Source organism: Giraffa tippelskirchi, chromosome 12, assembly GCF_054371585.1.
Source record: "Giraffa tippelskirchi isolate mGirTip1 chromosome 12, T2T-mGirTip1v1.2.pri, whole genome shotgun sequence".
Taxonomy (NCBI): Eukaryota; Metazoa; Chordata; class Mammalia; order Artiodactyla; family Giraffidae; genus Giraffa; species Giraffa tippelskirchi.
In genome coordinates, this window is record NC_137286.1 from 20,280,787 (window position 1) to 20,307,755 (window position 26,969).

Consider the following 26,969-nt stretch of genomic DNA (forward strand, 5'->3'; position numbering starts at 1 on the left):
GGAATGGGTGCAGTCATCAATTTAATTCTTTATAGACCCAGCCTTAGTTTGCAAATGAGATGAGAGATGCAGCTGCAGGTGAGAGAGCACTCATTAAAAAAAAGAAAAACTTGGCAGACCACAGCTGAAAAGTGTCCACAGCTGTTTGAAATTGTGCTTTGCATATTTACCTCTTTTGTTTTGCATGCTACTCCTTCTGCTCATGGATTCAATGAGATAATTTACAAGAAGAATTTATAAGAAAATAAGTTGTTTCCTATTTTTATAAATCACTTTTTAATATTTGAGAAGAATTTTTTCCTGAGTTTCTCATGTTTCCTTAACTAGACTCTATTCATTTGACTAATTCAGGGTATTTTATTTAATTGGTATCCTGATAAATGACATGACCTCTAAATTAGCAGAGTACCAGATTAAAAGATTTAGTTTAATGCTTTTCAATTACTTTACACTGTTGTTACAGTGGAGCCGCTTACCAGTTTAAATAGAGAGGGAGAAAATTCCAACTGTTAACTAGTGTCTTAAAAGCTATTTGGGCTTACCAGGTGGCGCTAGTGGCAAAGGGCCACTACCTGCCAACACAGGAGACATAAAAGATCTGGGTTCAATCCCTGGGTGGGGAAGATCCTCTGGAGTAGGAAATGGCAAACCACTCCAGTATTCTTGACTGGAGAATCCCCTGGACAGAGAAGCCTGGCAGGCTACAGTCTATGAGGTTGCAGAGTCATACACCACTGAAGCAATTAATGTTACTTAATTATATAATTCCTAATAATTGGAATATGTTTAGTGTATCTTCATAAGTGAAAAGAAAACTGTTTCTTGTTTTCCTTGTTCTTGAACTATTGTTATCTCTGATATTTATATAAATGAGGATTATTAAAGTGTATTAAAAACGCTGAAAAGACTGTCACTTTGCTAACATTATGGGACAGAAATTACTTTTATTCCTATTTTTTTTAATTAAGATATATGAGGCATGAGTGGATAACCTGCCCATAGTTCCATAACCACTAATATTCAAAGCAAGGATTCTAACGTAGGCATTCTGATTTTTAATTCCACCTACTTCATCACAGCTCCCTCTTGAAGCAGTTCTTGACATGGCCGCATTTAACTTAGAGGTGAAACTGGTGTTTCTTGTAGGCAATCTGATTGTCTCTGTGAGAATTAGGTCCTTTAATATTTACCAGTAATTTATTTCATTTCTTTTTCTCCTTAGGTTCAGACTGTGAGTAGAGTGGTACATTTTGACATTTGATTTTGGACACTATGATTTGGAAAACTGGAGGCAATAGTCAGACTTTTCCCATTTCCATGTAGTTTGTGGAATTGAATCTGTGTGCCATGTAAAAGGACTCTTTATCTGATAGTGTAGAAGAATCATATTCTTGGAATTGATAGCTATGCTTTTTAGTCCTGGTTCTGCCAAGTGCCAGCTTTAACATGCGGGAAAAGTGGCAGGTGGTGGGGGGAGGCTGTGTATATTTTTTGTATGTTTCTCTCTATATATATATTTGTTTTGCAAGAGAAATAGAGACTTCCAGTTAATAGGAATCTTGGTGAAGACCAAATGAGATAGCATGCAAAGCATCTGGCAAAACGTATCACTTACCAAGTAGGTACTGAAAAAACGCTACTTCTCTTTTCTTTCCTGCCTACTCTGCTGCTATATTTTAAACTCTGGACACTGACAGTTTTATGTAACTGCTATAAAATCTGAGGGGAACTGAAACTGTCAGTTTAATTCATGGGCGTTGGTTATCTTCATGATGGTATTTCAGGCCCCAACTATGTAGCACACATATATTTGTAAGTTTCAGTAAAACAGAAGGAAGTCCAAATATCTGGATATTATTTACTAATCATTGGTACCCATTTCTGGCTGTGGTGGGCTATCTTATTTCTATTACCTAAAACTGTATTTAAAGCAAACATTTTCCCAATTGCTGATGACAGAATGTAGCTTGAGCCAGCCTCCAGACCTTTGTATATCACTCCATGTTATTCATATGTGTTCCTGATCTCAATACGATCTTCAATATGCTTAACTGTATGCTCTGCATTACAGTAAAATGCCTTTATAAGTTTATTTTTAAATGTATTTAAATAATGTTATTAATCTTATGGGGAGGTAATAAATTGTTACTAATGTGGAGTGCTATCTAATTATTCTTGTTTTAAAGATGTAGGATCTGATGCACAGGGTGATAGATTTCCTTGAGGTCATATGGAATCCATGAGTATAACTTGTGAAATATATTGAATTTCCCAAATAAATAATATGAGTATTCCTTATCATTTCATTACATAAATAAAAATGAATTTTGCTCAGCTTTCATATGTGCTTGTACTTAAAGAAATGAAGTAAAGTTTTGTATGTTTAAATTATTTAATACTTAAATATATGACTAGATCAAACAGAAGAATTTTAAAACCTGAATCACTTTTATTTTCTACTTTCTCTTTCAGATATATTAATAATGGAATTTTATATCCATATATATATGTGTTGTTGTTCAGTTGCTCAGTTGTGTCCAACTCTTTGCAACCCCGTTGACTGCAGCACACCAGGCCTCCCTGTCCTTCACTATCTCCCAAAGTTTGCTCAAACTCATGTCCATTGAGTTAGTGATGCCACCAACCATCTCATCCTCTGTCATCCCCTTCTACTCCTGCCTTCAATCTTTCCCAGCATCAAGCTCTTTACCTATGAGTCAACTCTTTGTATCAGGTTGCCAAAGTATTGGAGCTTCAGCTTCAGCACCAGTCCTTCCAATAAATATTCAGGACTGATTTCCTTTAGGATTGCCTGGTTGGATCTCCTTGCAGTCCAAGGGACTCCCAAGAGTCTTCTCCAGCACCAGAATTCAAAAGCATCAATTCTTTGGCATCCAGCCCTCTTTATGGTCCAACTCTCACATCTGTACATGACTACTGGAAAAACCATGCGTGTGTGCCAAGTCACTTCAGTCGGGTCTGACTCTAGCCCACCCCAAGGACTGCAGCCCACCAGGCTCCTCTGTCCATAGGATTTTCCAGGTAATAATACTGGAGTGGATTGCCATGCTCTCCTCCAGGGGATCTTCCCCACCCAGGGATCGAACCCGAGTCTCTTCAGTCTCCAGCAATGGTAGGTGGGTTCTTTACCACTATTGCCACCTGGGAAGCCCAGGTGGAAAAACCATAGCTTTGACTATACAAACGCTTGTCGGCAAAGTGCTGTCTCTGCTTTTAAATACACTGTCTGATATGTGCACACACACATATCTGGCTCCTAAATCTGTGCTAGACAGCTGTCGATTTTTATTTAATTTTATTTTTGCCACATATCTTTCGTCATCGACTTGGGGTAATTGTATACAACTTTTCTTCTTGAGATCTGTCCCATTGCCCCTCCCTCTTCTGGGTGGAGTTGACACTCCCAGCTCCAAAAGTGGAGTGTATCACTCAGGCGCAGCCAACCATAATCCCCAGGCCCGGCTAATGGGTGCAGTGGTAGATACTATCGGGACCTGGAATTTTATTTTATTCTACTTACAAGCTAGTAAGTTAGTCTGTTGCTATTTCATAGAGGCCGGCAGAAGACACAAGATTCCTGGGTCAGAGACAGAGAACATCATAACTCAGGGTGCAGCCGGTAAGCAACATGATTAGCAATAGTTCCATCTGTCCTTGATTCTCACGGGGCTGAGGCAGTGTGAGCCCAAATGGATGCTGGGCAGTGATGGGCCTGGGTCACAGCTGAGGGACACTGATCTTGGGGAAACCACCGAATTGTAGTAAGCAGTAATCAAGCCTTCTCTTTGCCTTTACTCAAGATTGCTTGCTGAAAACAAAACTCTGAGAAATAATCGAGGTAAAAATTGGTCAGCGCCTCATATTCTTGCATACCCAGCAAGGTACACGGAGGGCGAGGGACACGTGGAGGCCCGCCTCCCAACAGATAAATGATCTGAGTCTAATCAGGGAGAATCATTTTTACTCTTTCCCCTGAAATCTGAACCTGGAAAAATATCGTTTCAGTTCTCTGCAGCTGTCTGTAATTACACAGGAATAGCCAATCTGAGAATAGAGCCAAGATTGTGAAAAGTCAGAGATGAGAAAAGGAAACTGAAAAAAAAAAAATATTGTATCGAGTTACGGATCAAGTACACCATGAGTTCTTTAAGAATTTTCAGTTTGTGAGCTAATTAGGTTTTCATTCATTCACAACTAAAAGAGTCCTGACGGGTTTGGCATTCGACATGGGTTGTCTCATGATATCAGGTAAAGGAGGTATTATCATCCTGATCTGACAGACTACCTTGCCCATTATCACCCACTGAAGAAAGCAGAGCTACATCTGCTGATGGCAAACTCCATGCTCTTAACAGTTAAACTGGTAGTTCTCATACTTTTAAGTACTTTAGAAATACCAAAGTTCATCCCAGACCTAATGAATCAAGGTCTGTAACATAGAGCTTAGAGAATATGCATTTTCATCGGTTCTTGGGTGATTCTGATGCAGGGCTGTGGGCCACTTGTTAAGAAATGTTTGCTTTGGAAACAGATGTAATTTCAAGGATACAGCTGGCTGCCTGACCTTCTCATACTACGTCCTTATTAAAAAGCCTTGCTTCTGGAAAATAACACCCGAAGCCTTGTCAGTGAGGTAAACTACAAATCAAAAGAAATCCTTTTCTGAGAAAAGCTCTATTGGGAGAGATGAGGAAAGTCAGAAAATGAAGAGTACTAGGCTGAAGGGAGAAGCATTAAGAAATGGGAACTTGAAAAGAAGGTGGTGGGCAGAGGCCTGAAGCTCTGTTTCACCAATTATTACCTAAAAAATTTCTTTTGGCTTCATTAATTAGGTTGTGTGTGTTTAAGTTCAGATTCCATACAGAGTTTATATAGAGGGAGACCTGAGAGTCTATTGCAAAAGATGTGCAGACATCTGGTTGATTTGCTAGTTACAGTGGCTCATTGGACATGAAGGAGGATGTTTAACTTAATTATTGACTTTGAATAGACATTTTGCCACTGCTAATAATATTACCTAGATTAATGAATTGTTCAAGGGTTATAGAGACAGAAAGAACACTATTGGGAGTTACTGTTCATCAATATTTGGACAGCCTTTCCTAAAAGTCTTGCCAGTCATGTGTGTTATTGTAAAATATTTTCGTGCTTGCCTATGATGTCTTAGAATTTTTTTCTCTCCCTCTCTTTAAATGAAGTATTAGTTGTCTTTGGAAACAGATATTATTGTGAAAGTCAGAACTTTTTCTGTACATGCTATTCTACAGCATCTCCATAGTACGTCTTCCTCCAAGTGGACTCTGATACATGGTAAGTCTTTCTTAAATTTTTAAAGCTGGGAGCACTGGAGGTCATCATCTGTGTCTTGTCCGGGCACGTAGGTGCTGAGGAGGGGCATAGAGTCAAATTCTACTTCAGAGATAATGTGTTAGCTGATGGCATTCCCTATTTCTCATTTTCTTTTATATTTTTTGTCCAAACAAAACAGAAGACTTGAATCAGTCTGGCTTAAAGAAGTATTTATTTTCAGAGTTTTAAGCTCATTATTACTCCAAAGAATTTTAGGAGGATGCCTATAGTCTCAGCCTTAAATAAGTATAATATTTCCAGCTTTAGGCCAAGAAGATTGCATTTGATATATGTTTTGACAATAGTTAAGTTCATCATCAAAGTGAATGTTTTACCAAAGGGCTTTTAAAAGCTATAACTCCTTTTGCAATGATGTTTTTCTCCACCCAACAGTTTGACAAGCAGGTGTTTTGATATTTTTATTTGAACTGGTTGCTTCTGTTCACATGCTTTCTCAACTATATCGTCATTGCAGAAACATCCTTTTTCTTATGGGTAAAATCAGAAGCTGGATTTTGCTTCCAGGAGTACATTCACTATAGTACCCCATCTTGAGATAGTCAGCAAAGCAGTAAATAACCACTTACAACATTATCTCAGCACTTGCCTCGCTCTTGGAAGCCATGTAACAATGCTGAACCTCTCTGCCTTCTTTTAACACCAACAAATGAAATGTGTTCAGTGAAAAGCAAGATACTCATCTGAATATGTGGAAGAGGCTCTTATGAGCTTAGAGGTGTATGGTGCAGCAAGAGAGCAGCTTTGTGATACCTTGTTTTTAAAGCACACGCCACTGTAACAATTATGTGATTGCCTATCAGTCATAACAGTTAAGGACCTAACCTCTTTGATGTGGCATGCTGGTATAAAGAAGGGATGAGCAAGATAAGATTTGCAAGACATAACCCTACTAATGAAGTGTTTTTTCAAAGACTGATATAAATACGTCATCTTTATTAGTTGTTTAAAATAAACTGGGAATATATCACAATTTTTTAAAATGTATTTTCTATATTATTCCCCAGGAGAACTCCTTGCTTTTTTATTTCTCAAGCCCAAACTATACAGTCAGCATTTTTCAACGGTCACTGTTAAATTGGATGAGGCATCAAAGATTTTCAAATGTGATCCTGTCTTGGGGTATTGTGAGAGAAGATGACCTCAAAAACTCCACCCTGAGAACACTGAGGTTCCCAGTAAGAGAGAGTGTGGACATTAAACTGATACATTTTATGTTCCTCCATAAATCATGTTTCATTGCTGTGTCTCACCCTGAGGTGAGGCTCATCACCAACTTCTAGGCCATGCGAAAAGGCTTGGAAATAAGAGGAGGCTGTTGGGGTGGGGGTTGCACAGAGATTTGCCAAATCCTTTTTCTCCTGCCTCAATATATCAATGTGTGCACGCTCAGTCCCTCAGTCACGTCCGACTCTTTGTGACCCCATGAACAGCAGCTGCCAGGCTCCCCTGTCCATGGAATTTTCCAGGCAAGAATACTAGAGTGGGTTGCCATTTCCCACTCCAGGGGATTCTCCCATGTCTCCTGCATTGGCAGGCAGATTCTTTACCACTGCGCCACCTGGGAAGCCCCCAACACATCACAGGCTAAAACTAACTGCATCCCTATTACACTAGAGGAAAAGCATAGGACTTGAGTACTTTAGTCTTAGTGACACATCAAAGGCTAATCAATCTAAAGGACTCAAGTCCTATGCGCTTTGTCTAATGTAACAGGGAGGCAGGGTGTATGGAATGTTTTTAATGAGTGAGGTCGACCTTTGTCAGGAGAAATGCAAAAGACCTGAGACAGAGCTACAGAAAAATTTACCAGCCCGAGGAGATCCTGAGGGTCACCAGTCTAGAGCCACTAGATTCCCTCTGGTCACTGAGCCAAGAGGCTCACCATGGGGCTGCCTGCTGTGGCAAGGCCAGGTCACTCCTTGGCAGAGGCACAGTCTTGGCAGAGATCCCAGACTGGGAGGCTGTATGAGGACCCTGAAGACACTGAGAGGGCTGTAGCCTACAGGAGTTGAGGCATGACCCTCACCAAGCTGAGAAGTCAGATCACAGGCTCCGGAAGCTGCAGATGTCAACAAACTGCAACCAGGAATCATCCCAGTGGACAAATGCCGTCTTCCCAGAGATCAAAGGGCAGACAGGACCCCTTTCCCAAGGACCCCACCTCATCCCCTCCTCCATTAGGACACGAAGCCTCTCCCAGTTCACTGTAAAGCCACTTTAAAGATAACAAAAGAGGAAAGGGAAGCCAGCGAAGAGACTATTGAAACATGTTTAAATAAAATTTTGAAATTCTCTGAAAATGACTAAATTATCAGCTCAGCTGAATGTTTGAACAGTTATTTAATTTTTCCTCCCAGCTAACCAGCTGGAAGAAGCTTGGATGGTCAGATGAATTAAAACAAAAAGAACAGAATGTTTTCTCTGCACATCGGAGTTATGAGTTCAATTTGCCACCTTGCTATAGCTTTTAAAAATAATGAAAAAGCAACAGTTCATCTATTCTTAATCATACTGAGATTATGTGTAGAACTGTAAAGCCTAGAGTTACAAGGCATTTGAAGGTATTTGAAACCCACAATCCCCCCACCCTGGTTCTGGAATCACTGCTTGGAAAATACTCCTTTTTCCTTATTTTGCTATGAAAACAAAATCTGTTAAAAAAAAAAAAAAAAAAAAACTCCTTTAGTACCTTCTTAAATTCTTCCAGGGGTGGAAATGGCCATCACTGAAAAAAGCACAAAATATGTCTTTCTGTACCATTTTTCTAGATTCCACATGTATGCATTACTATATGATAACTATATGATAGTTTTCTCTTTTTTACTTACTTCACTCTGTATGACAGTCTCTAGGTCCATCCACGTCTCTGCATATGGCACAATTTCATTCCTTTTTATGGCTGAGTAATAAATATTCCATTGTATATAGGTATCACATCTTCTTTATCCATTCCTCTGCTGATGGACATTTAGGTTGCTTCCATGTCCTGGGCATTGTAAATAGTCCTGCAATGGACATTGGGGTGCAGGTATCTTTTGGAATGATGGTTTTCTCCAGGGATATGCCCAGGAGTGGGATTGCTATGAAGTAGATGGCTGGTGAGGACCTACTGTATAACATGGGGTGGGGGGGAAGGAGGGGTACAATCTGTTTGTAAGACGTGTATTAAGGTCATCTTAAAGATGCACTCCAGTATACATTAGGTGAGACAAGTACTGTTTGATCCCACTTATACAAGGTACCTAGAACAGTCAGATTCATAGAGTCACAAAGTCCGTCAGTAGATGCAGTGGGCCAGGGGATGGGGGTGGGTGGGAAGGGGGGATGAGGACTTAGTGTTTAATGGGGACAGAATTGCCATTTAGGAAGGTGAGATGGATGATGGTGAGAGTTGCCTAACAACATGAACGTACTTGGTGCCGTCAAATTGTACAGTTAAATATGGTTAAGATAGTCTGTTTTCTATTGTGTGACTTTTCCACAATTAAAAATATTTGAAAACCTCTTTCTTCTTTTAAGTTGAGATCTGATTTTTTGTATTTCCTTTATCCATTGCCCTTTGCAACGTCTTTAGGCCATCACTTTTTTTCCTTTTCCATTACCTTTCCCTGGGATGTAAATTAGGAATTACTTACTCCCACAACAAAGTCTGAGGTCATAAATGAGGGCAGACAGTAGTTTAATCTGTGAGAGATTGTGATATCATCTAGTTAGTCTGGTAAACACAGCAAACCATAAAGAGTACAACCATAGAGGAAGTAGCACACTGTTTCCTCTCCATACTGACTCAGTTTTTTTTCTTTCTCAGAATTAACAAACTTTAAAAAATAGGTAAAATTATACCTCAATCTTGGTAAAAATTCCAAAGGTAATCAGAAATCTTACTTTTAATATCTAAATAAAACATAGAGCAACTAAGCCAGTATGTGTGGTCTTGAAGTAATCTGTTGCAACAGGATGATTCAAATTGCAAAGTCAGACAACTTGCAACAACATAATACATTTGTTTATTTAGTTAATATTACAATGGAACCAAGTTAAGAGCACTAGATTTGTGTCCTCTGAAGAGGATAATGATCAAGACTTTTATTTGTAAATTTCACTGTCCTTAACTATTAAAAATCTATTTTCCAAAGGAGTAATAATATGCATGATTTTTAAATGACAGATCTAAGCCTTCAAATTTATGACCCAAAGCACATTTGTTCATTAAATAAAACTTTAAGGGACATTGTAACTCTTGGTTACTGCTTTCAGGAAAGCACAATGTTCTTGAAGCAAATATACACAAAACATCTTTCCATAGTGATTTTCAACCATTGTGTATCATGTTTGTGATGAGGGAACCTGAGAACCCCAGATGCTGAGAACTCCTGAGTGTTGTAATACACTCTGGTTTACTGAAACAGTCAACCAACAATCATATATTTAATGCCTACTATGTAGAAGCCAGCATCCTAAAGCAACCCAGGAAATACAAAGAAGTAAAATTATTGGTCTTTGCCCTGCTCAGGCTTCCAATGAAGTTGGTCAGATAAAACACAGACACAAATTAATTTACTTTCAATGTCTTCAAAAAAAGTGCCGGTGTTACCTAGATTGTATGTTAGAATCACCTATGCTGGAACCTAGAAGAAGCAGGTACATAAGCAAGGACATCCTCAATGCCTGCTAAAGTCTGTCTGAATCAGGATGTGGAGTTCCAAGTTTGAGGGCAGGCTGTTTGAACCCTCATATCTAAAGTATTCTAGCCAGTCTCACACCTGTCACTGTTAGTGACTGTGTTTGGCAATTGCTTCATGGACTCTTGACAAGGGAGCAAGATAAATGTATCTAGTATGTGAGTCTATTTTGATTTGAATATAGTATATATATATTGAATACATATATATATAGATATATATTCGAATCATATCGAATCAATCGATGTTGAAAGCTGGGACTTTCCACTCTGCCTGGGAGGAGGCTAAACCACATTATTTAAAACAAGAGACTACATAAGAAAAGTAGGAACAAGTCTGCAAACTTCACTGAGGACAAGCCAAAACAGAAAGGCTAGAGGAAAGAATCAGAAAAGAGGGCCTAGCAAAAAGGAGAGGTTTTTGAGGGGACTTTGGGGGTCCCCTGCCACCTCCAGGCCGGCCCCACCGCCAATATCCTGAAGAAAAGGCCCTTGGCTAGGGCAAGTAGAGAAAAGGAAAGCAGAGACCACACTTTTCAAACACCACAAATAAATAAATAAATATGTTAAGCAAGAGAATAACTTATTAGGCACCGCTTGAAAGGCAGCAGCCCTCAGGGGTCGGGCAGGCCGCACCCTCTAGCCTGCAGGTGGCGGTGACACGGTGGGGATTGGCCGAGACTGGGAAGGCATCACCCGAGGTCCCCACCCGGTGCCTGTTGCGACTCTTGGACGGGCACCTCCAGGAACTAGGGTGAGGGAGAAAGCCTAGTGGAGCTGCACCCATGCTCCCGGTTGGCCCCCGGGGGCAAGCGCACCCTGTCCCGCCTGGCCTAAGGCAGACCAGCGCCCCGGAAGTCCCCAGCGCTGGGTCTTTGAAACCAAAAGCGCCCTTTGTAAACCAGGCGGGAGGGTGACTTCCATTACAAGCCCTCCTCCCCCACCAAACCCCGGGATCTTTTTTAAAACCCCTAGTCACTTGTTCTCAGCTCCTTTTTGCTCCAAAGAGGGGGTTTGGATAAAGACCGCAGAATGCCTGGGGCTCGAAGCGCGGGACCGATTTTACTAAGCACCTGGCTCCGCTCTGGGTGGATGGAGAGTCGGGGGGAGGTTTGGGGATGCGATGCTCGCGCCTTCCTTCACTCGAGAGTAGGAGGAAAGACCCGCTGCCCAGATCTTTCTCTAGTCCGACTTCCCTGAAAAGAGGGCTGCGGAGAGGGAGAGCAAGGGTTCTCCAGGCTCCGCTAGGGGCATCAAGCAGAATCCTGGCGAGCGAGGGGCGCCGCAGGGCGCGGCTGAGGGTGAGCTGGGTTTTCCCGAGGGAAACCTGTGGCGGTAACCGTGGCTCAGCTTAAACAGAAACAACGGCTGGTGGGGCTGAGGGTCGGGCCGAGTTGGAGACGTTTCTAAGTTCACCACCTGCACCTGCAGGACCGGGCAGAAAGAAAGACCGAAACTGCCCTGGGCGGGGGGAGCATAGAGGGATGCAGAAACGCAAGCACAGGGGAGGAAGAAGCGGAAGAGGGGCCCGCTAGTCTTCCCAGTTTATAAGCAAAGCTCCGGGTCCACGTTTGTCTCGCGCCTTTGCCGGGTCTCCACCTGAAGCGCACAGTGTCCGGGCCCCACTTTTATTCTCGCACCCCGACGCCTGGGATCCTTTCGCCTCTCGCATCCGGCCTCCCTTTCTCCTCATCCTCCCCGTCTCTGGGCGCAAGGCCCCCACCCCGGCTCGAACCCGGGGCTCAGAGGGTCGTGATCCTGGACGTGCAGGTGCCATTACGGAAGACGCCGCCGGACTCCAGGTTCTCGGGCTGGAAGTCCTCCACGCTGTAGGCGCGGCTCTTGAGGGCCGTGGCGTAGTAGTCGACCGGCTCCTCGGCGGCGTTGTCCATCCAGCTGAGGCAGAGGATGCGCTGGAAAGAGCGCTTGAAGTTGTCTGAAAGGAAGCCGTAGAGGATAGGGTTGGCGCAGCTGTTGGCGTAGCCGAGGATGACCGACAGCTGGCTCACCGTGGCGTCGTCCTGCTCCGCAAACACGTTGACCAGCTGCACCACATAGAAAGGCATCCAGCAGATGACAAACACCATCACCACCATCATCACCATCAGGGTGATCTTGCGCTCCGAGCGCTTACGCTGCTGCCAGCCGGCCTTGAGGGCCACCATGCGCATTTTGGCGATGATGAGCACGTAGCACAAGCAGATGGCCCCGACGGGCAGCAGGAAGCCCATGAGGAAAGTGTACAACACGAAGCCCACCAGCCAGCGCTGGGCGGGCTCGGGCATGAGCATGTTGCAGGCCACCGTGCCGTCGCTGTTGGCCGCCGTGCGCGAGAAGACCACGATGGGCAGAATGACGAGCAGCGACAGCACCCACACGCCCAGATTCACCACCTTGGCCACGGTGGGCCGGCGGTAGCGTGCGGCCTTGATGGGGTGCACCACGGCCACGTAGCGGTCCACGCTAAGCACAGTCAGACAGTAGATGCTGGTGAACATGTTGACTGCGTCCACGCTGAGCACGAGGCGGCAGAGCAGCGCGCCGAAGGGCCAGTGGCGAAGCAATGTGGAGGTGACCAGGAAGGGCACGCTGAGCATGAGCAGCTCGTCGGCGATGGCCAGGTTGAGGATGTAGATGTTGGTGGCCGTCTTCATCTTGGCGTAGCGCAGGATCACGTAGATGACCATGGAGTTCCCACAGAGCCCCACCAGGCACACCACGGAGTAGATGAAAGAGATGAGGATAGCGCTGCCCTGGCCCTCGCTCAAGGTCCCGTTCTGGGACGCGTTTCGCCCCGGTTCCTCCATCCCGTCTGCAGCGCCGGCCCCGGGGCCCCTGCTGCCGCCGCCTTCGCCGCAGCTGCCTGGGCTGGGGCTAGGAGAGGAGGGAGAGGAGGCGGTGCCATTGGGGAACATCTCAGCTGATGGGGGCTGGTGGGGCTGCCGGGGCTAGGGCGTTCTCCGGGCGACCCCCGCCGCTGGCGCCCTCACTCGGCACCCCGGCGGTCCGCCCGCAGCTCGCAGCCACCGGGCGCCTGGGGAAGCGCTCCGCGACTGCAGGAAGCGCAGCTCCGCCGCTGCTGGCGGAGCGCATCGCCCGGCGGCTGCCTGTGCGCAGCCGCTCGCAGCTCCTGGGCGCCCGGGCACACGCGAGCGTGGAGAGGGGAGGCCGGGAGACTGGAGCCCCGCGCCGCACAGCCATTAACTGCCGCGGCTGTGGGCTGGCGAATGATTAATAGACACCACCAGCGCGTCAGCAGCTACGAAAAGGGAGGGGGGCGGGGGGCGGAGAAAGAGAGGAAGGTAGGCGATAGAGGTGGCTTATCACCCTTCGCCCAATTTTTCCTTCCCAGTTTTGAGCTCCAGTCGACTAGAGCAGCTGCTTCCGGGGTTCCCCACTACCCATCCTTCAGGGAGACCTGGGGAGTGCCTCCGCTTTCCTGGAGGGTGGGTGGGAAACAAAGCTGTACATCTTATTGCCATCCCACCGGGCTCCTAGCCAAAGCAAAGCGTGAAGCCGACCTTAGGCACAGATGATGTCTGGAGTTCATCTCAGTTTCCCTCAGTTGCCGCCCCGCCCTGAGGGACCCCCAACTCCACGCGGATCCAATCGTCCGGAGCCCTAACCCCCACCCCCCACCACCACTACTCCCGCCCGCCCTTCCCCTCAGACCGGCTGCGGAATTCCTTACCCAGGGCGCGCTACCTCCAGACCGACGCGCAGCTGGCCCGTGCAAAGTGCCTGTGCGGTCTGGCAAGCGCGGTGACGTTCTCCGTGAGGTCCCTCTCCTTTCCTGGGGCGGGACCCCAGCACAGGCGCCCACTCAGATGTCTGACTCTGAAGAGTCGCGGAAACTGACCCTAAGCCGCCAGCGCGAGGAGAAGGAAGGACAGCAACCTCGAGTTAGGGGCTTCTGCCTTACAACCCCGCAGGCAGCTCTTGGCGGGCGGGAGTGTTCGGGGGCCGGGAGAAAACCACTGCGAATCTCTTAATACAACTGGTAGTGCCCAGAGCCCCCTGCGTGCTCCGAGCAACAGCGACTGCCGAAAGGAGGACGCGCTGCTGGGAGCGGAGGAGCCCAAGCCTAACCACCCCCCCCTCCCCCGCCCTCCCCCGCCCTCCCCCATCCAAACGTGCCAGGCGCGGCATTGAAAATCCATCTAGGTGTTCGCTGGGGATAGATACGGCTGCGCCGCTTGGAAAGGCTCCGCCCGAGTCCCTGCTGTACTTTGTACCCGGCAGAGTCGGCGGGCCCCGGGGGAGGAGAGTGTGAAGGCCTGGGCGAGCAGGGGTGCCAGTCGGGGTCCGGCCGTGCAGGTGATCGGACCTGTCACCAACTCCAGGAACAGCAGGAGGTCGGACCTTCACGACTTTCCGTGACATACCTAAGATTTCAGCCTTTTTTGAGCCCCCTGGGTGTGTGCCCCGGCTGCTGTTTACGTTCCTAAACCTTTAAGAGACAGAACTCGATGTAGGCACGCCTAAAGCTCGCTGACTTTATTTAGGAACTGAACAGTTACTATGTTAAAAAAAAAAAAAACGAACAAAGAAAAAAAACAGTTCAGTTATCATGACTTAACGGTCTGTTAGGACTTCCCACTATCCCTAATCTGGGTTCCCTTGCGCTTTCCAATTCTTCCAGTCCGAAAAAGAATCACTCCAACTGCCCATTTCTTTTCAAGATCCCCTCAAGTCCTGGTCTGAATCCTGTGGGTTCCTAGGAAAACTGACCCGCAGCATCCTAGTCCTGCGAGGGGGGGGGGGGCTCTTTCAAGATTTAGGTATGTGTCCAGTTTTTGTTAGTTCTTCCTCTCAACCAGGAAGCACCCACTGTCCTGTGAGTCTCATCATCCCTTCCATCAGTACCGTTTACAATAAGGAGAGGCAAACCTAAACAGAAACTAAACTCCTCATCAAGCATATTTGTGCCAGACAGTGTGGAATGCAGAAATTGGAAGGGAAAAAAAAGTATAATTTCTATTTTCCCCTCGCTTTATGCAGGTATCATTTGCATATATGTTTTAGTTCTCAAAACTAAGTGCTCCTCAAAGGAAAAGAATACCTTTTGTAGTGTGTTGATTATAGCAATCAGAGATAAAAGAAAAGATGACAGACTCACAGGAGCGTGTGCGATGGACACTGAATTATTAATGAGAAATGTACTGGGAAGAAATTCAAAATTTCCTAAGAAATTTCCCAAGCTGTTTAACTCATTGCTTTACCTCAACAAATTACTTTATCTTAGGTAGCATGTGGAATTCATGGTTAATTTTATTTCCTTTTCCTTAAAAAATACGGCACATATGGAGAAAAAATAAAAATGTTCATTGGGTTGTTATTTTTTTTTTAATGGCTTTTTTTCCCCCAGAAAAGCTTTTAACAAGCCAAACTTCATAATGATTTAAATGTCCCTTTGCTGATCCCTGACTAAAGACACCTCAGGGGGCTGGCATTTCAACAGTCATCATCTAGACCCCTTGATGCTGATCATGGCTGCTCCAGTGGCAGTGGGTGATGAGAGCCCGTAAAGCACAGCTCTACTGTTCAGGATCTCATATGTTCATCTTAAGGAAATCTTCTCTCAATATACTGGTAGCCTCATACACAAAAAGAAAGAAGACCTCATGTGAGCCTGCTTTTTTGTTACTTTGTTAAGTGGTTTCTATGATGAATTTTAAATCCATGAAAAGAGGTTGACAGTGAGATGCTACTTTACACCCCCTAGGGTGGCTATAGTAATTTTTTAAGGAAAAGAAAAATAACAAACGTTGACAAGCATATGGAGAAGTTAGACCCCTTATATGCTGCTGGTGGGCATAAAGAATGATGCAGAAACTTTAGAATAATTGATGATTCCTTTCCTCAAAAAGTTAAACTTAGAATCGTCATATGACCCAGCAATTCCACTCCTAGATATTTACTCCCCCAAACTGAAAATAGACACTTGAACAAAAACTTGTACATGAATCTTAACACCAGGACTATTCATAACAGCCAAAAGGATGAACAATACCAATATCCATCAACTGATGAATGGATTAAAAAAAAAAAGTGTGGTATATCCTTTTATGATCCATCCACAAAAAGGAATATGAAGTAGGAAAATGGCAAACCACTCCAGTATTCTTGCCTAGGGAATCCCATGGACAGAGGAGCCTGGCAGAAATACAGTCCATGGGGTCACAGAGAGTCAAACACGACTGAGCAGGCACTCAGCATAAAAAGGATTGAAATTTCAACATGTTACAACATGGACAAACCTTGAGAATATTATGCAGAGTAAAAAAGAATCCAGATACAAGTCACGTACTGCATGATTCCATTTATATGAAACATCCAGAACAGGCAAATCCAGAGAGACAGAGCAGCTTACAGGTTGGCTGCAGTTAAGGGGAGAGAGAAGGGGAAACAAATGCTTCATGGATATGGGGTTTCTTTTTGGAGTTATGAAAATTTCTGGAACTAGATAGTGGTGGCATTTGTACAATGTTGTGGATGTACTAAAAACCATTGAACTGTACACTTCAAAATGGTTAAGAATATGAATTTTATGTCATGTGAATTTTACTTAAATAAAAAGAGAGTTTGAGATAGACAGGAGCCATGCCATGTTATCTAATCTTTTTAGCCATGTATTTCTTAACACTGTATCTGTGAGCTAATCCAAAACAAACAAAAACAACCAAGCAAAAGGCAGCAAGCTTCTGGGCTAAACAACATGTGTTTGGAGTTGCAACTGTTTTAAAATTATATTAAGAGAAGGCGCCTGGTTAGGAATCTGCCTTCCTCTCAGACCTCAATTTAATGTAAACATTTCTTAAAGACACAAGAATGCTACTGTAGTCGTCGGATCATTAGAATGTGTAAAGAACACAGCCTATGTTTCATGCTCTGATTAAAAACTTTCCCCCTTAATTTATTACATCTCTAAAGGCTTGAAAAAGCTTAGAATAAGCTTGTTTTCTTTCATTTCTCCCTTATTTGCTTACCATCTTTCCTATGCTTGTGTGATCTGAACATTTCTCCATATGAGAGGAGAAAGAAGATGGCTTTCAAGAGGAGGAGAATGAAAGTCCTTATTTAGGAAACTGCAGATTCTCAAGCAGACTGATTTTCTTCCCCCACCTCAATTCTCTCCTACAAGGCGCACTCTACCGTGCTGTCAAGTACCAGGCGTACACTTTGATTAGTGTGTCTATCACATTGTACTGTGATTTTTGTGTGTATGTACTTGTCTGTCCCCACTTCCCAATCTGTAAGCTTGTTCAGAACAGTGGCTACATTTTATTTATCTTTATATCTGCAATACCCAGCACAGTACCTGGAAAATTGCCTAGTACCTCCTTGTTCTTTTTTTCCCCATAGCATTCCATGGATAGTACCTTCTTTTTTCTAACCCATAAACTGTAGACACAAAGAAATGAACTTTGGGTCTCTTGCAAGAAGAGCTTTAATATCGGTGTAATATCACCATCTGTAGTAATTCCTTATACTTTTCAACCTTCTAATTTCAGTTCGCATGTCCTATATCCACAGTGATCATGCTGATGACTCTTTCATTGATCATTCTTGGTCTTAAATTTCCTGGCAGAGAAAGGGCTCTGGAAAATGGGTAGTATGTACTTTAGTAGCTAATGATGGTTATTTAATAGTATCATGCAGCGTGAAAGCCATTATATGTGGAAGATTGTTTCTTTCTAATTGCAGCTCTGTGTCCCAGTTGGTTTGGTGAAATAGTAATTATCAGGAACTCAAACGCTGCTTCTGTCAAAATCGTTACTAATATGTTTTTTTTTTTTTTCCTCAATTGGAGCCTACGGTGATCCTCAAACGAGCTCCTGTAATCCATGCTGGTGGTAAAGGGGCTGGCTGGAGCCAAGGATTAAAGGGAACGAACGCTTCCTGGAGTATACTCTGTACTGGCATCATCAGAAATGTTTACACACACCTGTCTGGGCAGATGGGCCCAAGGTGGCTATGAGGGTGAGCACCACTCAGCAACATGACCCACAGAAGAGGTGTATGTCACTTAAGGACCATCTGTCATTAAGCAGTTAACATGATGACAGTCTGATGAAAAAGTCACCAGAGTGCAACAGCGGCTAGAGGGCTAAGCAGCGATCCCAGGCGTCATTTCCCAGCGAAGCCCCAACGCTTCTGAACAGTCCCGGTGGCCTGTGGTTCAGATCATCACCAATCTCGGCAAACCCGCCGTAGCTGGATGATGATTTTCCTGTTGCCTCTTGTGAAACAGTAGGGCCTTGTCTTCTTTTGTGTGCTCTCAAAAATACACAAAGATGTGCATGCATCTTTGCCTTCTGCTGGAGGCAGGAAGAGCAGGTGTGAGTGGTGAGCTCAGAGCCAGTGGGAGTGGTCCAGGAAGGGAAGCCTGCTCACTCCCTCCTTCTAAGGACCCGGAGCCTCACCTACACGAGGCCCTGCCTCTGTACTCCCTTTTCTAGGCAATTGTGATGGTGGGGGTATGGGGACATAGCACTTTACTTTGACCTTGAGGAAGCAGTCTGTGTGACTGCCTGACTCTTCCTTTCCTGTTAGGAGAGACAGGTGAGAAGATTACACAGTCCGGGTAGGACCACCTGGCCTGATCAGAAGTCACCATTCTTTGACAGCTGTCTGGGTGAACTGAAATTCCACTACTTAAGCAATTAGCTATGGGCTTCCCTCATAACTCAGTTGGTAAAGAATCTGCCTTCAATGCAGGAGACCCGGCTTCGATCCCTGGGTTGGGAAGATTCCCCTGGAGAAGGAAATGGCAACACACTCCAGTAGTCTTGCCTAGAGAATCCCATAGACAGAGGAGCCCAGCAGGCTACAGTCAATGGGGTCGCAAGAGTTGGACACGACTTAGCGACTAAACCACCACCACCATGCAATTAGCCAGAGCACCGGTTTCTGATTCTATTTCCTATGTTGTTGTTGTTTTTTTAAAAAACATAGAAGTAATATTTAGACTATAGAAGAAAACAGACATAATTATATAATTGTATTGTATAGGGCTGGGCTTCCCAAGTGGCCCTAGAGGTAAAGAACCTGCCTGTCAATGCAGGACATGAAAGAGACGTGGCTTCAGTATCAGGGTTGGGAAGATCCCCTGGAGGAGGGCATGGCAGCCCACTCCAGTATTCTTGCCTGGAGAATCCCATGGACAGAGGAGCCTGGCAGGCTAAAGTTCATCAGGTTGCAAAGAGTCAGACATGACTGAAGCGACTTAGCATGCACGCATTGTGTATAGTCACTCTTGGTCCCCGTGTCTTAGTGAGGAATAACTAGAAATTAATATCGGAATTCCATTATGTATGAATAATACTGTATTTTTAATCAAAACTAAGTAATTTATTCATTCATTTAACAAATATTTATTGAGTACCCACTGAGTAGCAGGCACTGTCCTAGGCATTAGAGATTCAGTGGCAGAGACAGAACTAGTTTCCGGTGGAATTCTAACAAGGCAGGAGAGTCAACACATGGACAAATGGATGATGTAACTGCATTTAGTGATAAATTCTAAGAAGATAAGTAGGGATGAGGGGCCAGAGAGTGCTGGAGAGGTGGGTGTACTTGACCTAGGTTAGATCGAAAAGGCAGGGAAGGTGATGATGCAAGAATAGCCCCAGAGGACCAGAAGGTGAAGGAACATACTTCAGTCACAGCAGCACGTGTGCAATGGCAGTAGTTTGGCTGATGTCGGTGCCAGGCACGCTTCAGTTACGCCCCTGCACCCCTCCTTTGTTTTCTTTTGACTTCCTAAAATCACAATAACTTGGAGAACACCTTTAGATCTCATCTGGACATCTCTTTGAACCCGGTGAATCCCAGTGACTATTTCCATTGAGTTTTCCGGGAAAGTAGGCTAGGGAAACAACAGCCTCCGTCGAGCACTGCCCATGCGAGGTTTCTCCTCTGGGGCTGTTCTCCTGGTTACACGGGCATCTGTGAGCAGATAAGGAAGGAAAAGGCCAAGAGTTCAACGTGTGAGAGCCAATGCTAGAACTGAGAAAACTTCAAGGATGCATCTCTTCTTCTCAGTGAATCTGAAAAACTCCTTCCTGAGCGGTGAGGCACAGCCACGCGTGCTCCAGACCACCTGCCAAGGAAGAGCATGGGGACCCCTGCACTCAGCCATGAGAGGGGGCCAGTGTGCTGCTGGGTTCTCACGTCCGCAACTTCAAAACAGATGAAAACGAGGATCTGCTTTGGACCAGAAGTGTATGCAGATAAACATATTAGACAGTAGGTTGAAGGCAGGCAGGCTAGGGGGCTGGGGTGGGGAGGGGCAGCTTCTAGAACATGGGGGGGACAGGTGGGCTTGGTGTCCTCTGTAATCACACTTGGCATGCAACTGTCTACCATAACAATTCGGAGTAAAAACAAAATCCTGGTTTTCAGTCGTCACGTCTCTCTCATTAGTGATAGTGCAAAATTCACACGTGAAGTAACAAAGACTCAGGTGTCGATAATTAATGATTCGATGATTAATTATTAATTGACTCCACACTGCCGAAAGAACACAGTCCCTATGACTCCCTGCCCAGAGGTCCCAAGCCCACTTCTGGGGCCTGTGTGGCTAACTGCACGGCAGGTACACACACCTCTAAGCTGGAGGGGAGGCCGAGGGATGACTGAGGGACGATAAGGCAGATGAGGAATGAACTTGGCTGCGGGGACCAGGATGTGTCTCCTCATGTACATGAGGCTACTCACTGGGCAGGACAGAGCCAGGGGTGGAAACTCAAGCGGGCTGGGCTGCTGGTGGGCCAGGTTCCATGGCAGAGCTCCTGAGGTGTGCGGGAGTCTACATTTGATTTACCAGGTCATCATGAAGTTAGGATGATAGTGCATGTTTTATTAAGAGATTCTAAGCTGGACTTACAACTCTCAAGATAAGCCAACCACACAAAACAGTAAACAGTTGGGTCTCTGGGGAAACTGTGAGCACAGATGTTCCACCCAGGCCGCTGAACATGGAGAGCAGATGCCCCAGCAGCCATTGCATCCTTTTCTGCCCAGTCCTGTGGCCCTTCCCCATTCCAGAATAGAATTTTGCTCCTACTCTAGTTGAAAAGCAACATATTACATAAATAACCATTGACGCAAAGGGAGATTCAGGCCCTTGGAAGAATGATCAGGAGTGAGGTGTTCTAGAAGTATGGTTGACATCTGGGCCCCAGGTTTGCCAGTAATCAACAGTCTGTCATACCTTTAACAGTGAAAATCTTTCATGGGGCAATGCATGCTAAGTTGTTTCAGTCACGTCTGATTTTTTTGCGGCCTCATGGATTGTAGCCCACCAGGCTCCTCTGTCCATGGGATTCTCCAGGCAAGAATACTGCAGTGGGTTGCCATGCCCTCCCCCAAGGGAGCTTCCCAACCCAGGGATCAAACCGGTGTCTCCTAAGGCTCCTGCATTGGCAGATAGGTTCTTTACCACTAGTGTCACCTTTGAAGCCCTGAGGGGGCAAAGGAGGCATTAAATATATTTCCTGTATGTGATACAATTGAACAGTAATTAAACACTAAAGCTATTGTTGCTGATGAATTTACAGACAGAGAAAGATATTCAAAACATTGCTGTGTAAAAAATCTATTTCAAAACTATATGAACCCATTAAATACACACACACTCCCCAACTGAGCATATGTCTGCATAGGCCTGAAAGGACAATTACTAAGGCATTGAAAGTGATTATCATGAAGCAGTTGGGTTATGGATGTCTTCATCTCCCTTTTGTACATAGAGATTTTCTCATTTTTCAGCCATGAGTGTGTATTGCTTTTGAATAAGATAAAAGTAATAAAAGCTTTTTTTAATTAAAAAAAAAAAAGACTCTAGGCCATAAAGTGGCTGCTCTATTTTACGGGGCATTCACCGATTTATTTCTTCCGTAATTATTTTTGCTTTCAGAAAAACACTGATAAATTTATTCTAGAAATTAACATATTGTGATGCAAATTCAATAGCAAACAAAAGGCATCCAGTAGAAGGTGATAGAAGGAATGGAAACAGGAACTGGAGTAGTATACTGTCTTCCAGAGACCCTTATAGCCCCATGGCCACGTGATCTCTCGAGTGTGCCTGAGTCTGTGTGCCCATCTCCTGGAATTGCTATTGTCATGTAAATCACAAGAGAATGTTTCTGAAAGCAGGGTACAATTGTCTACTGCCAAACTTCGGAGTGTAAATCATGCATTTTCCATGAATTTAACCTTGTGCAGATTATTTGACCTGTTTGTGCCTCAGTTTCTTCTTTTGTAAAGTAAAGATAATGCATCTACCTGAGATGATTGTTAAAAGAACTAAATATGTTTAAAATGTTTACAGCCATGTCTGGCATGTGATAAGCATTATCTAAGTATTTAGTATTCCCCTGCTATCTGAAAGAAGAGCATTCCTTTGAAACCTTTCATAAGCTGAAATGGCGTAAAGCAAAGAAGCAGTTACCTTAAGACACATCTTGCTAACCGATGCACAAAATAAATCAAGATAAAACACAGATGCTCACAGACACAATTCAAAGCTAGGGTGCTTGATGCCGGGATGTTGAGTGTAGTTCCCAGGGAAGGACTTTGTCAGTCGCTCCCTCTGTGATTAGTCCTGTGGGTACATGGTGCCTCTACAAACCATCCATTGCAAAACAAATACTGAATGCAATTATAGTTTTGCTTTTTGCCTTTTTTCATGGAAGCAAAAATCCTCTTCAGATTCCTTTCCCTTACAAAAACAGGTACTAATACAGGTCTTTCACAAAAACGATATGGCATGAATCGAACTTTCAAAATGCAGGGAGTACCCATATATTAGTAAAATTATGCCTTAAGTATGAATTACAATGCAACATTATTTTTTAATCAGTCAAAAGAAGGTAAAAATTTTGTTTTTGCCTCTTGCTGAGAACTTAGGTCTAGCATGCACCTATTCAATGTAAGAAATATTTACTGAGCAGTGACTCTGTGCATGTTACATATTCTTTCTTTTCCCTCCTGCCTACACAGTCTCATAATTCAGCACTGTGAACTGTGTTCCACTCGCAGGCTTTTAGGGCATGTCACACATTCAGCTAAAATAACTCTAAAATGTTAAGTCACTTCTATCAACGTTATACCCACAGTGAAGCCAGTTCATCCACAGCGTAAGGATTTAAACTAACCACTGCATTCATTGCTTCAAACAACCCAATTGTTATGCAGGGACAGTCTGACTTGACTTTTCTTTTTGTCTCAATTGCCAGAGAGGCCTCCAAGACCCCAAGCTGATAACTATAGTTGGAAAATGCTTTCAAATTCTTTTTTTTTTTTTTGACCGAGCTGAAAGGCATGTAAGATCCTAGTTCCCCAACCAGGGATCAAACCCATGCCTCCTGCAGTGGAAGACTGGTGTCTTAAACACTAGACCACCAGGGAATTCCCAGAATATGCTTTCAAATTCTGAAGAGAAGTGCTGGTCCACCCCTTTCAACCATCACTCCCTCCAGGCTATATCTAAGAGTAGAAAGGAAGATCGAGGGAGATTATTCTCTTAGAGAGCTTTGTCAGAATGCTGTGCATTTCCCTCCCACACAAGATGGAAAGTGGCTTCTCCCCAGTCAGTAAAGCATAGGGGCCTCTATAAAACCCCTTGGGGAGCTTGTCGGGTGTCCTCTGAGGTTGGTAAGACACAGAGACTGGTTGTTGTTGTTGTTCCCTCAGTCGTGTGTGACTCTTTGCCACCCCTCGGACCGCAGCACACCACGCTTCCCAGTCCTTCACCATCTCCTGGAGTTTGCTCAAACTCATGTCGGTTGAGTTGATGATGCCATCCAACCATCTCGTGCTCTGTCGCCCCCTTCTCCTTCTGATTATTATTTGGAAAATTTGAAGGTGAGCAGGAGATCTGCTGGAACTTCTTCAGATGACAGAGTGACGAGGAAAGACCACAACTGGAAAAAGCTGAAAGCGAGGTAGAGGCGGTGTTTCTGGTGACCTGGGATGGACAGATCTGCAGGCAGACGGGTGGGAGCACCAGGAGGGACTCCGGCTCCCTGGTGGAGCGAGATGAACTCAGCAGGAAGGTGTGTACCAGGAGGAGGGGCTGGGGGGGCACATGACCAGCTGGTGAAGATTGCTGGGCAGGCCAGAGAAGGGCACGGGGAAAATCTCCTGAAAGATGTGAGGGCGATGCTGAAGAACCCACCAAGAAATCCCACAAGAGAAAGAGCCACTCCCAGTGGGCACCCATGTGGCGATTAGAACTGCCAATCAAGGAAGAGCTTTTGTGTCTGTCATATCTGTTACAGCTCTTCCCTCTCCTTCACAGGCACCAAAGGCAGAAAAAGGAGTAAGAGAAAATAATGTAAAGGAATAATAAAGACTCTGATAAGCTGCAAGGATATTTTGTACAACACAGAAAATATAGCCAATATTTTATAATAATTGTACACGGAGTATAATCTTTATCACTATGTTGCATCTCTGTAATATATAGAGTAATATTATACATCAACTATACTGCAATTTAAATATTTCCTTAAAAAAGAAATAATCAAGAATCCAACCACTCGCCTCTTCCCTTATTATAGAATCCAAACATGGGTCAGGCTGAAGCTGGTCCAGGGACAGGAGCTTTGAGTTGAACCAGAAATTAAAGTTTCAATTTAGAAAGAATTGCTTTCTGCAATGTCTAAAAATGAGACTGCTAATATCTGAAAGTGAATAAAAAATTGATGTGATCCATGCACATTAAGACTTTCCACCCAGTTTTATGGTATTTAACCCTTCCAACCACACTATGAAGAAGTTTCTACTCACTGCCCTCATTTTGCAGATGAAGAAATCAAAGCTCAGAGAGGTTGAAAAACAGGCTCAAGTCACACATCTATATTCAGGGCTCAGGTTTGCTCAGAAATCTAGGAGAGGGCTTATCTTATTTATCTTATCCACCATGTCACATTTCTCTTGTCTTAGGGCTTACAGAGGGGTTTTCCAGGTAGCTCAGGGGTAAAGAATCCACCTGCTCAAGCAGGAGACACAGGTTGGATTCCTGGGTCAGGAAGATCCCCTGGAGAAGGAAATGGAAATCCACTCCAGTATTCTTGCCTGGAGAATTCCATGGACAGAGGAGCCTAGCAGGCTACAGTCCATAGTGTTGCAGAGAGTCAGATAATGACTTAGCGCCTAAACAGCAAAACAGGGCTTACAGAGCTCACTCAGTGAAAATATGCTTTTGACATCAAGAAGTTACATAATCAACACACCTGTCATTTTGTGACTTGTGTTTTCCTCAATGAATCCAACAATTACTTCAGTTTTCCCCTTTATTTATATTGTCTAATCGTTTGAAAATAACAAATGTGCCCTTGATTAGAAATTTAGAATAATGTCTCAAAAAAAATTAGCCTTAATAAAATATTACAAGCCATTTAAGATTGAGCCATTGATATGTCTGCATCAAAGAAAATGCATTTTTTGTTAAATGCTGGCCACCATTTCTCAGTTCTAAATGTGTCATAGTCAGCACTATAGGTAACTTAGCATTTTGTTTTGCTTGAGAATTTCTGTGCAGTTTTTTCTGCTTTATTCCTGTGTTCTTGTCCTGCCTTACTTTTGCCCAGCCTTGGTGGGTCAGCAGAGTCACTAGATTGAGGGGAAGGACTTGGAGCTGCTTTGAAATTTGTACTGACTCCACAAAATTACAGCCAAAAGGTATTCCCAGGACAAGGAGAGGGATTGCTGCTGAAAGAAAATCAATTAAAAAATAAATAAAATTTTCTTCCCTAGAGCAAGTGCATGCACATTTCAAGTGGTCTAGGGGCTTTGCACTTGGACTTTGGTTGACTTGACTGACAGCTGTACTAGAATTGAGAATATACAGATGCCAGATTCATTCTAATAGAGGCACATTCTTTCCTAACTGAAACGCTAAGCTTCTCCTCACTAAACAAGTGGGAAATCAGAATTTTCAGTCCATAAAAATGCCTTAACTCACTAGAGGGTAGCCACAGAAGGGGAAAGAAAAAAAGTAAAACTCAATATTCACACTTGTGCCTGAGACGAGAGTAAACCAAAACAATTCTACTTTAGGACTGGAATTTTTTTTCTGTTAAAGAGTTTAATTGCGATGTTTTCATCTCTAAACTTGAGATTCATAGATCCGCTTTTCACACCTGCAACATTTTAGCATCTATTTATTTTCTTGGAAAATTCTATCCCATTCTCTTCATGAGAACACATGCTCTTAAAATCCACCAGGGGGAGATTTTAACATTGAGAACTTCAACAGAGAACTTCTGGGTTTGATATAGCTGTATTTCAGTTGACAGCTGGAACAACTTAAATTTTGAACTAAGCCTCTACAATAAGGTTTACTTACATCTTGATAAAGCTACTCAAGATATTCCAGCTATATTAAAACCAGGGCTGAGTGGCTAGGTAGAACTGATGAAATATTGCTCCATCTTGTCAGAGAATACACAGGTGTCTGAGTGTGTGTGGGGAGGAGAGCTGGGTGTGGATGGGATGAGCCTTTCTGTCTCTAAAGGGGAAATCAGAAGACAGAATAATCTCAGGCCACTGTCACTATGTACACGGTCGGTAATTCCTAGTTTCTGCTGATAGATACATAATACCTCGATTCGGTTCCTCAGGGCAGGCTTTGACACTACAATTCTCTATGAGAATAATAAAAGAAGAAATGAAAAATGTATATAAGGGATATTTTTGAGACAGTTTGTTTCACTTGGAGAGACGTGATATTATTGCAGAAATCTGGATAACCAACATCACTGTGCCTTGTCCAATCACTTGTTTGTATCGAGCAGCAATAACCTGGTGCCATCAAACTTCCAGTTAATTTTTAAAAATAGGTGATCTCTAGAAAGAAGTCTGTAACAGGAGTTGAGATGCA

General features: G+C 44.1%; 2 protein-coding genes and 1 long non-coding RNA gene across 7 annotated transcripts in view; 1 reads left to right on the forward strand and 2 right to left on the reverse strand.

The window, feature by feature from the left end:
- LOC145528812 (uncharacterized) overlaps positions 1-6,617 on the forward strand; it is a 612,770-nt gene extending 606,153 nt beyond the window's left edge. Inside the window, exons 3-7 of one of the 5 annotated variants that reach the window (XR_014070711.1) lie at positions 1,223-1,618; positions 2,473-3,137; positions 3,575-3,640; positions 5,220-5,331; positions 6,396-6,617. The gene's annotated coding sequence lies outside the window, so the exon portion shown is untranslated. Of the gene's footprint in view, positions 1-1,222; positions 1,619-2,472; positions 3,138-3,556; positions 3,641-5,219; positions 5,332-6,395 lie in introns of those variants that run through there. The other 4 variants (XR_014070715.1, XR_014070712.1, XR_014070714.1 and 1 more) reach the window with 4 other exon arrangements.
- The window catches only part of LOC145528813 (uncharacterized), a 319,839-nt gene that overhangs the window by 24,195 nt on the left and 268,675 nt on the right, over positions 1-26,969 (reverse strand). The gene's annotated exons all lie outside the window — the stretch shown is intronic.
- SSTR1 (somatostatin receptor 1) lies at positions 11,443-13,824 on the reverse strand. The gene is made up of 2 exons (XM_081550345.1): positions 13,764-13,824; positions 11,443-13,331 (listed from the first exon to the last, which is right to left on the reverse strand). The coding sequence occupies exon 2, from the start codon at positions 12,985-12,987 to the stop codon at positions 11,815-11,817; it is 1,173 nt and encodes a 390-aa protein (XP_081406471.1). The 5' UTR covers positions 12,988-13,331; positions 13,764-13,824; the 3' UTR covers positions 11,443-11,814.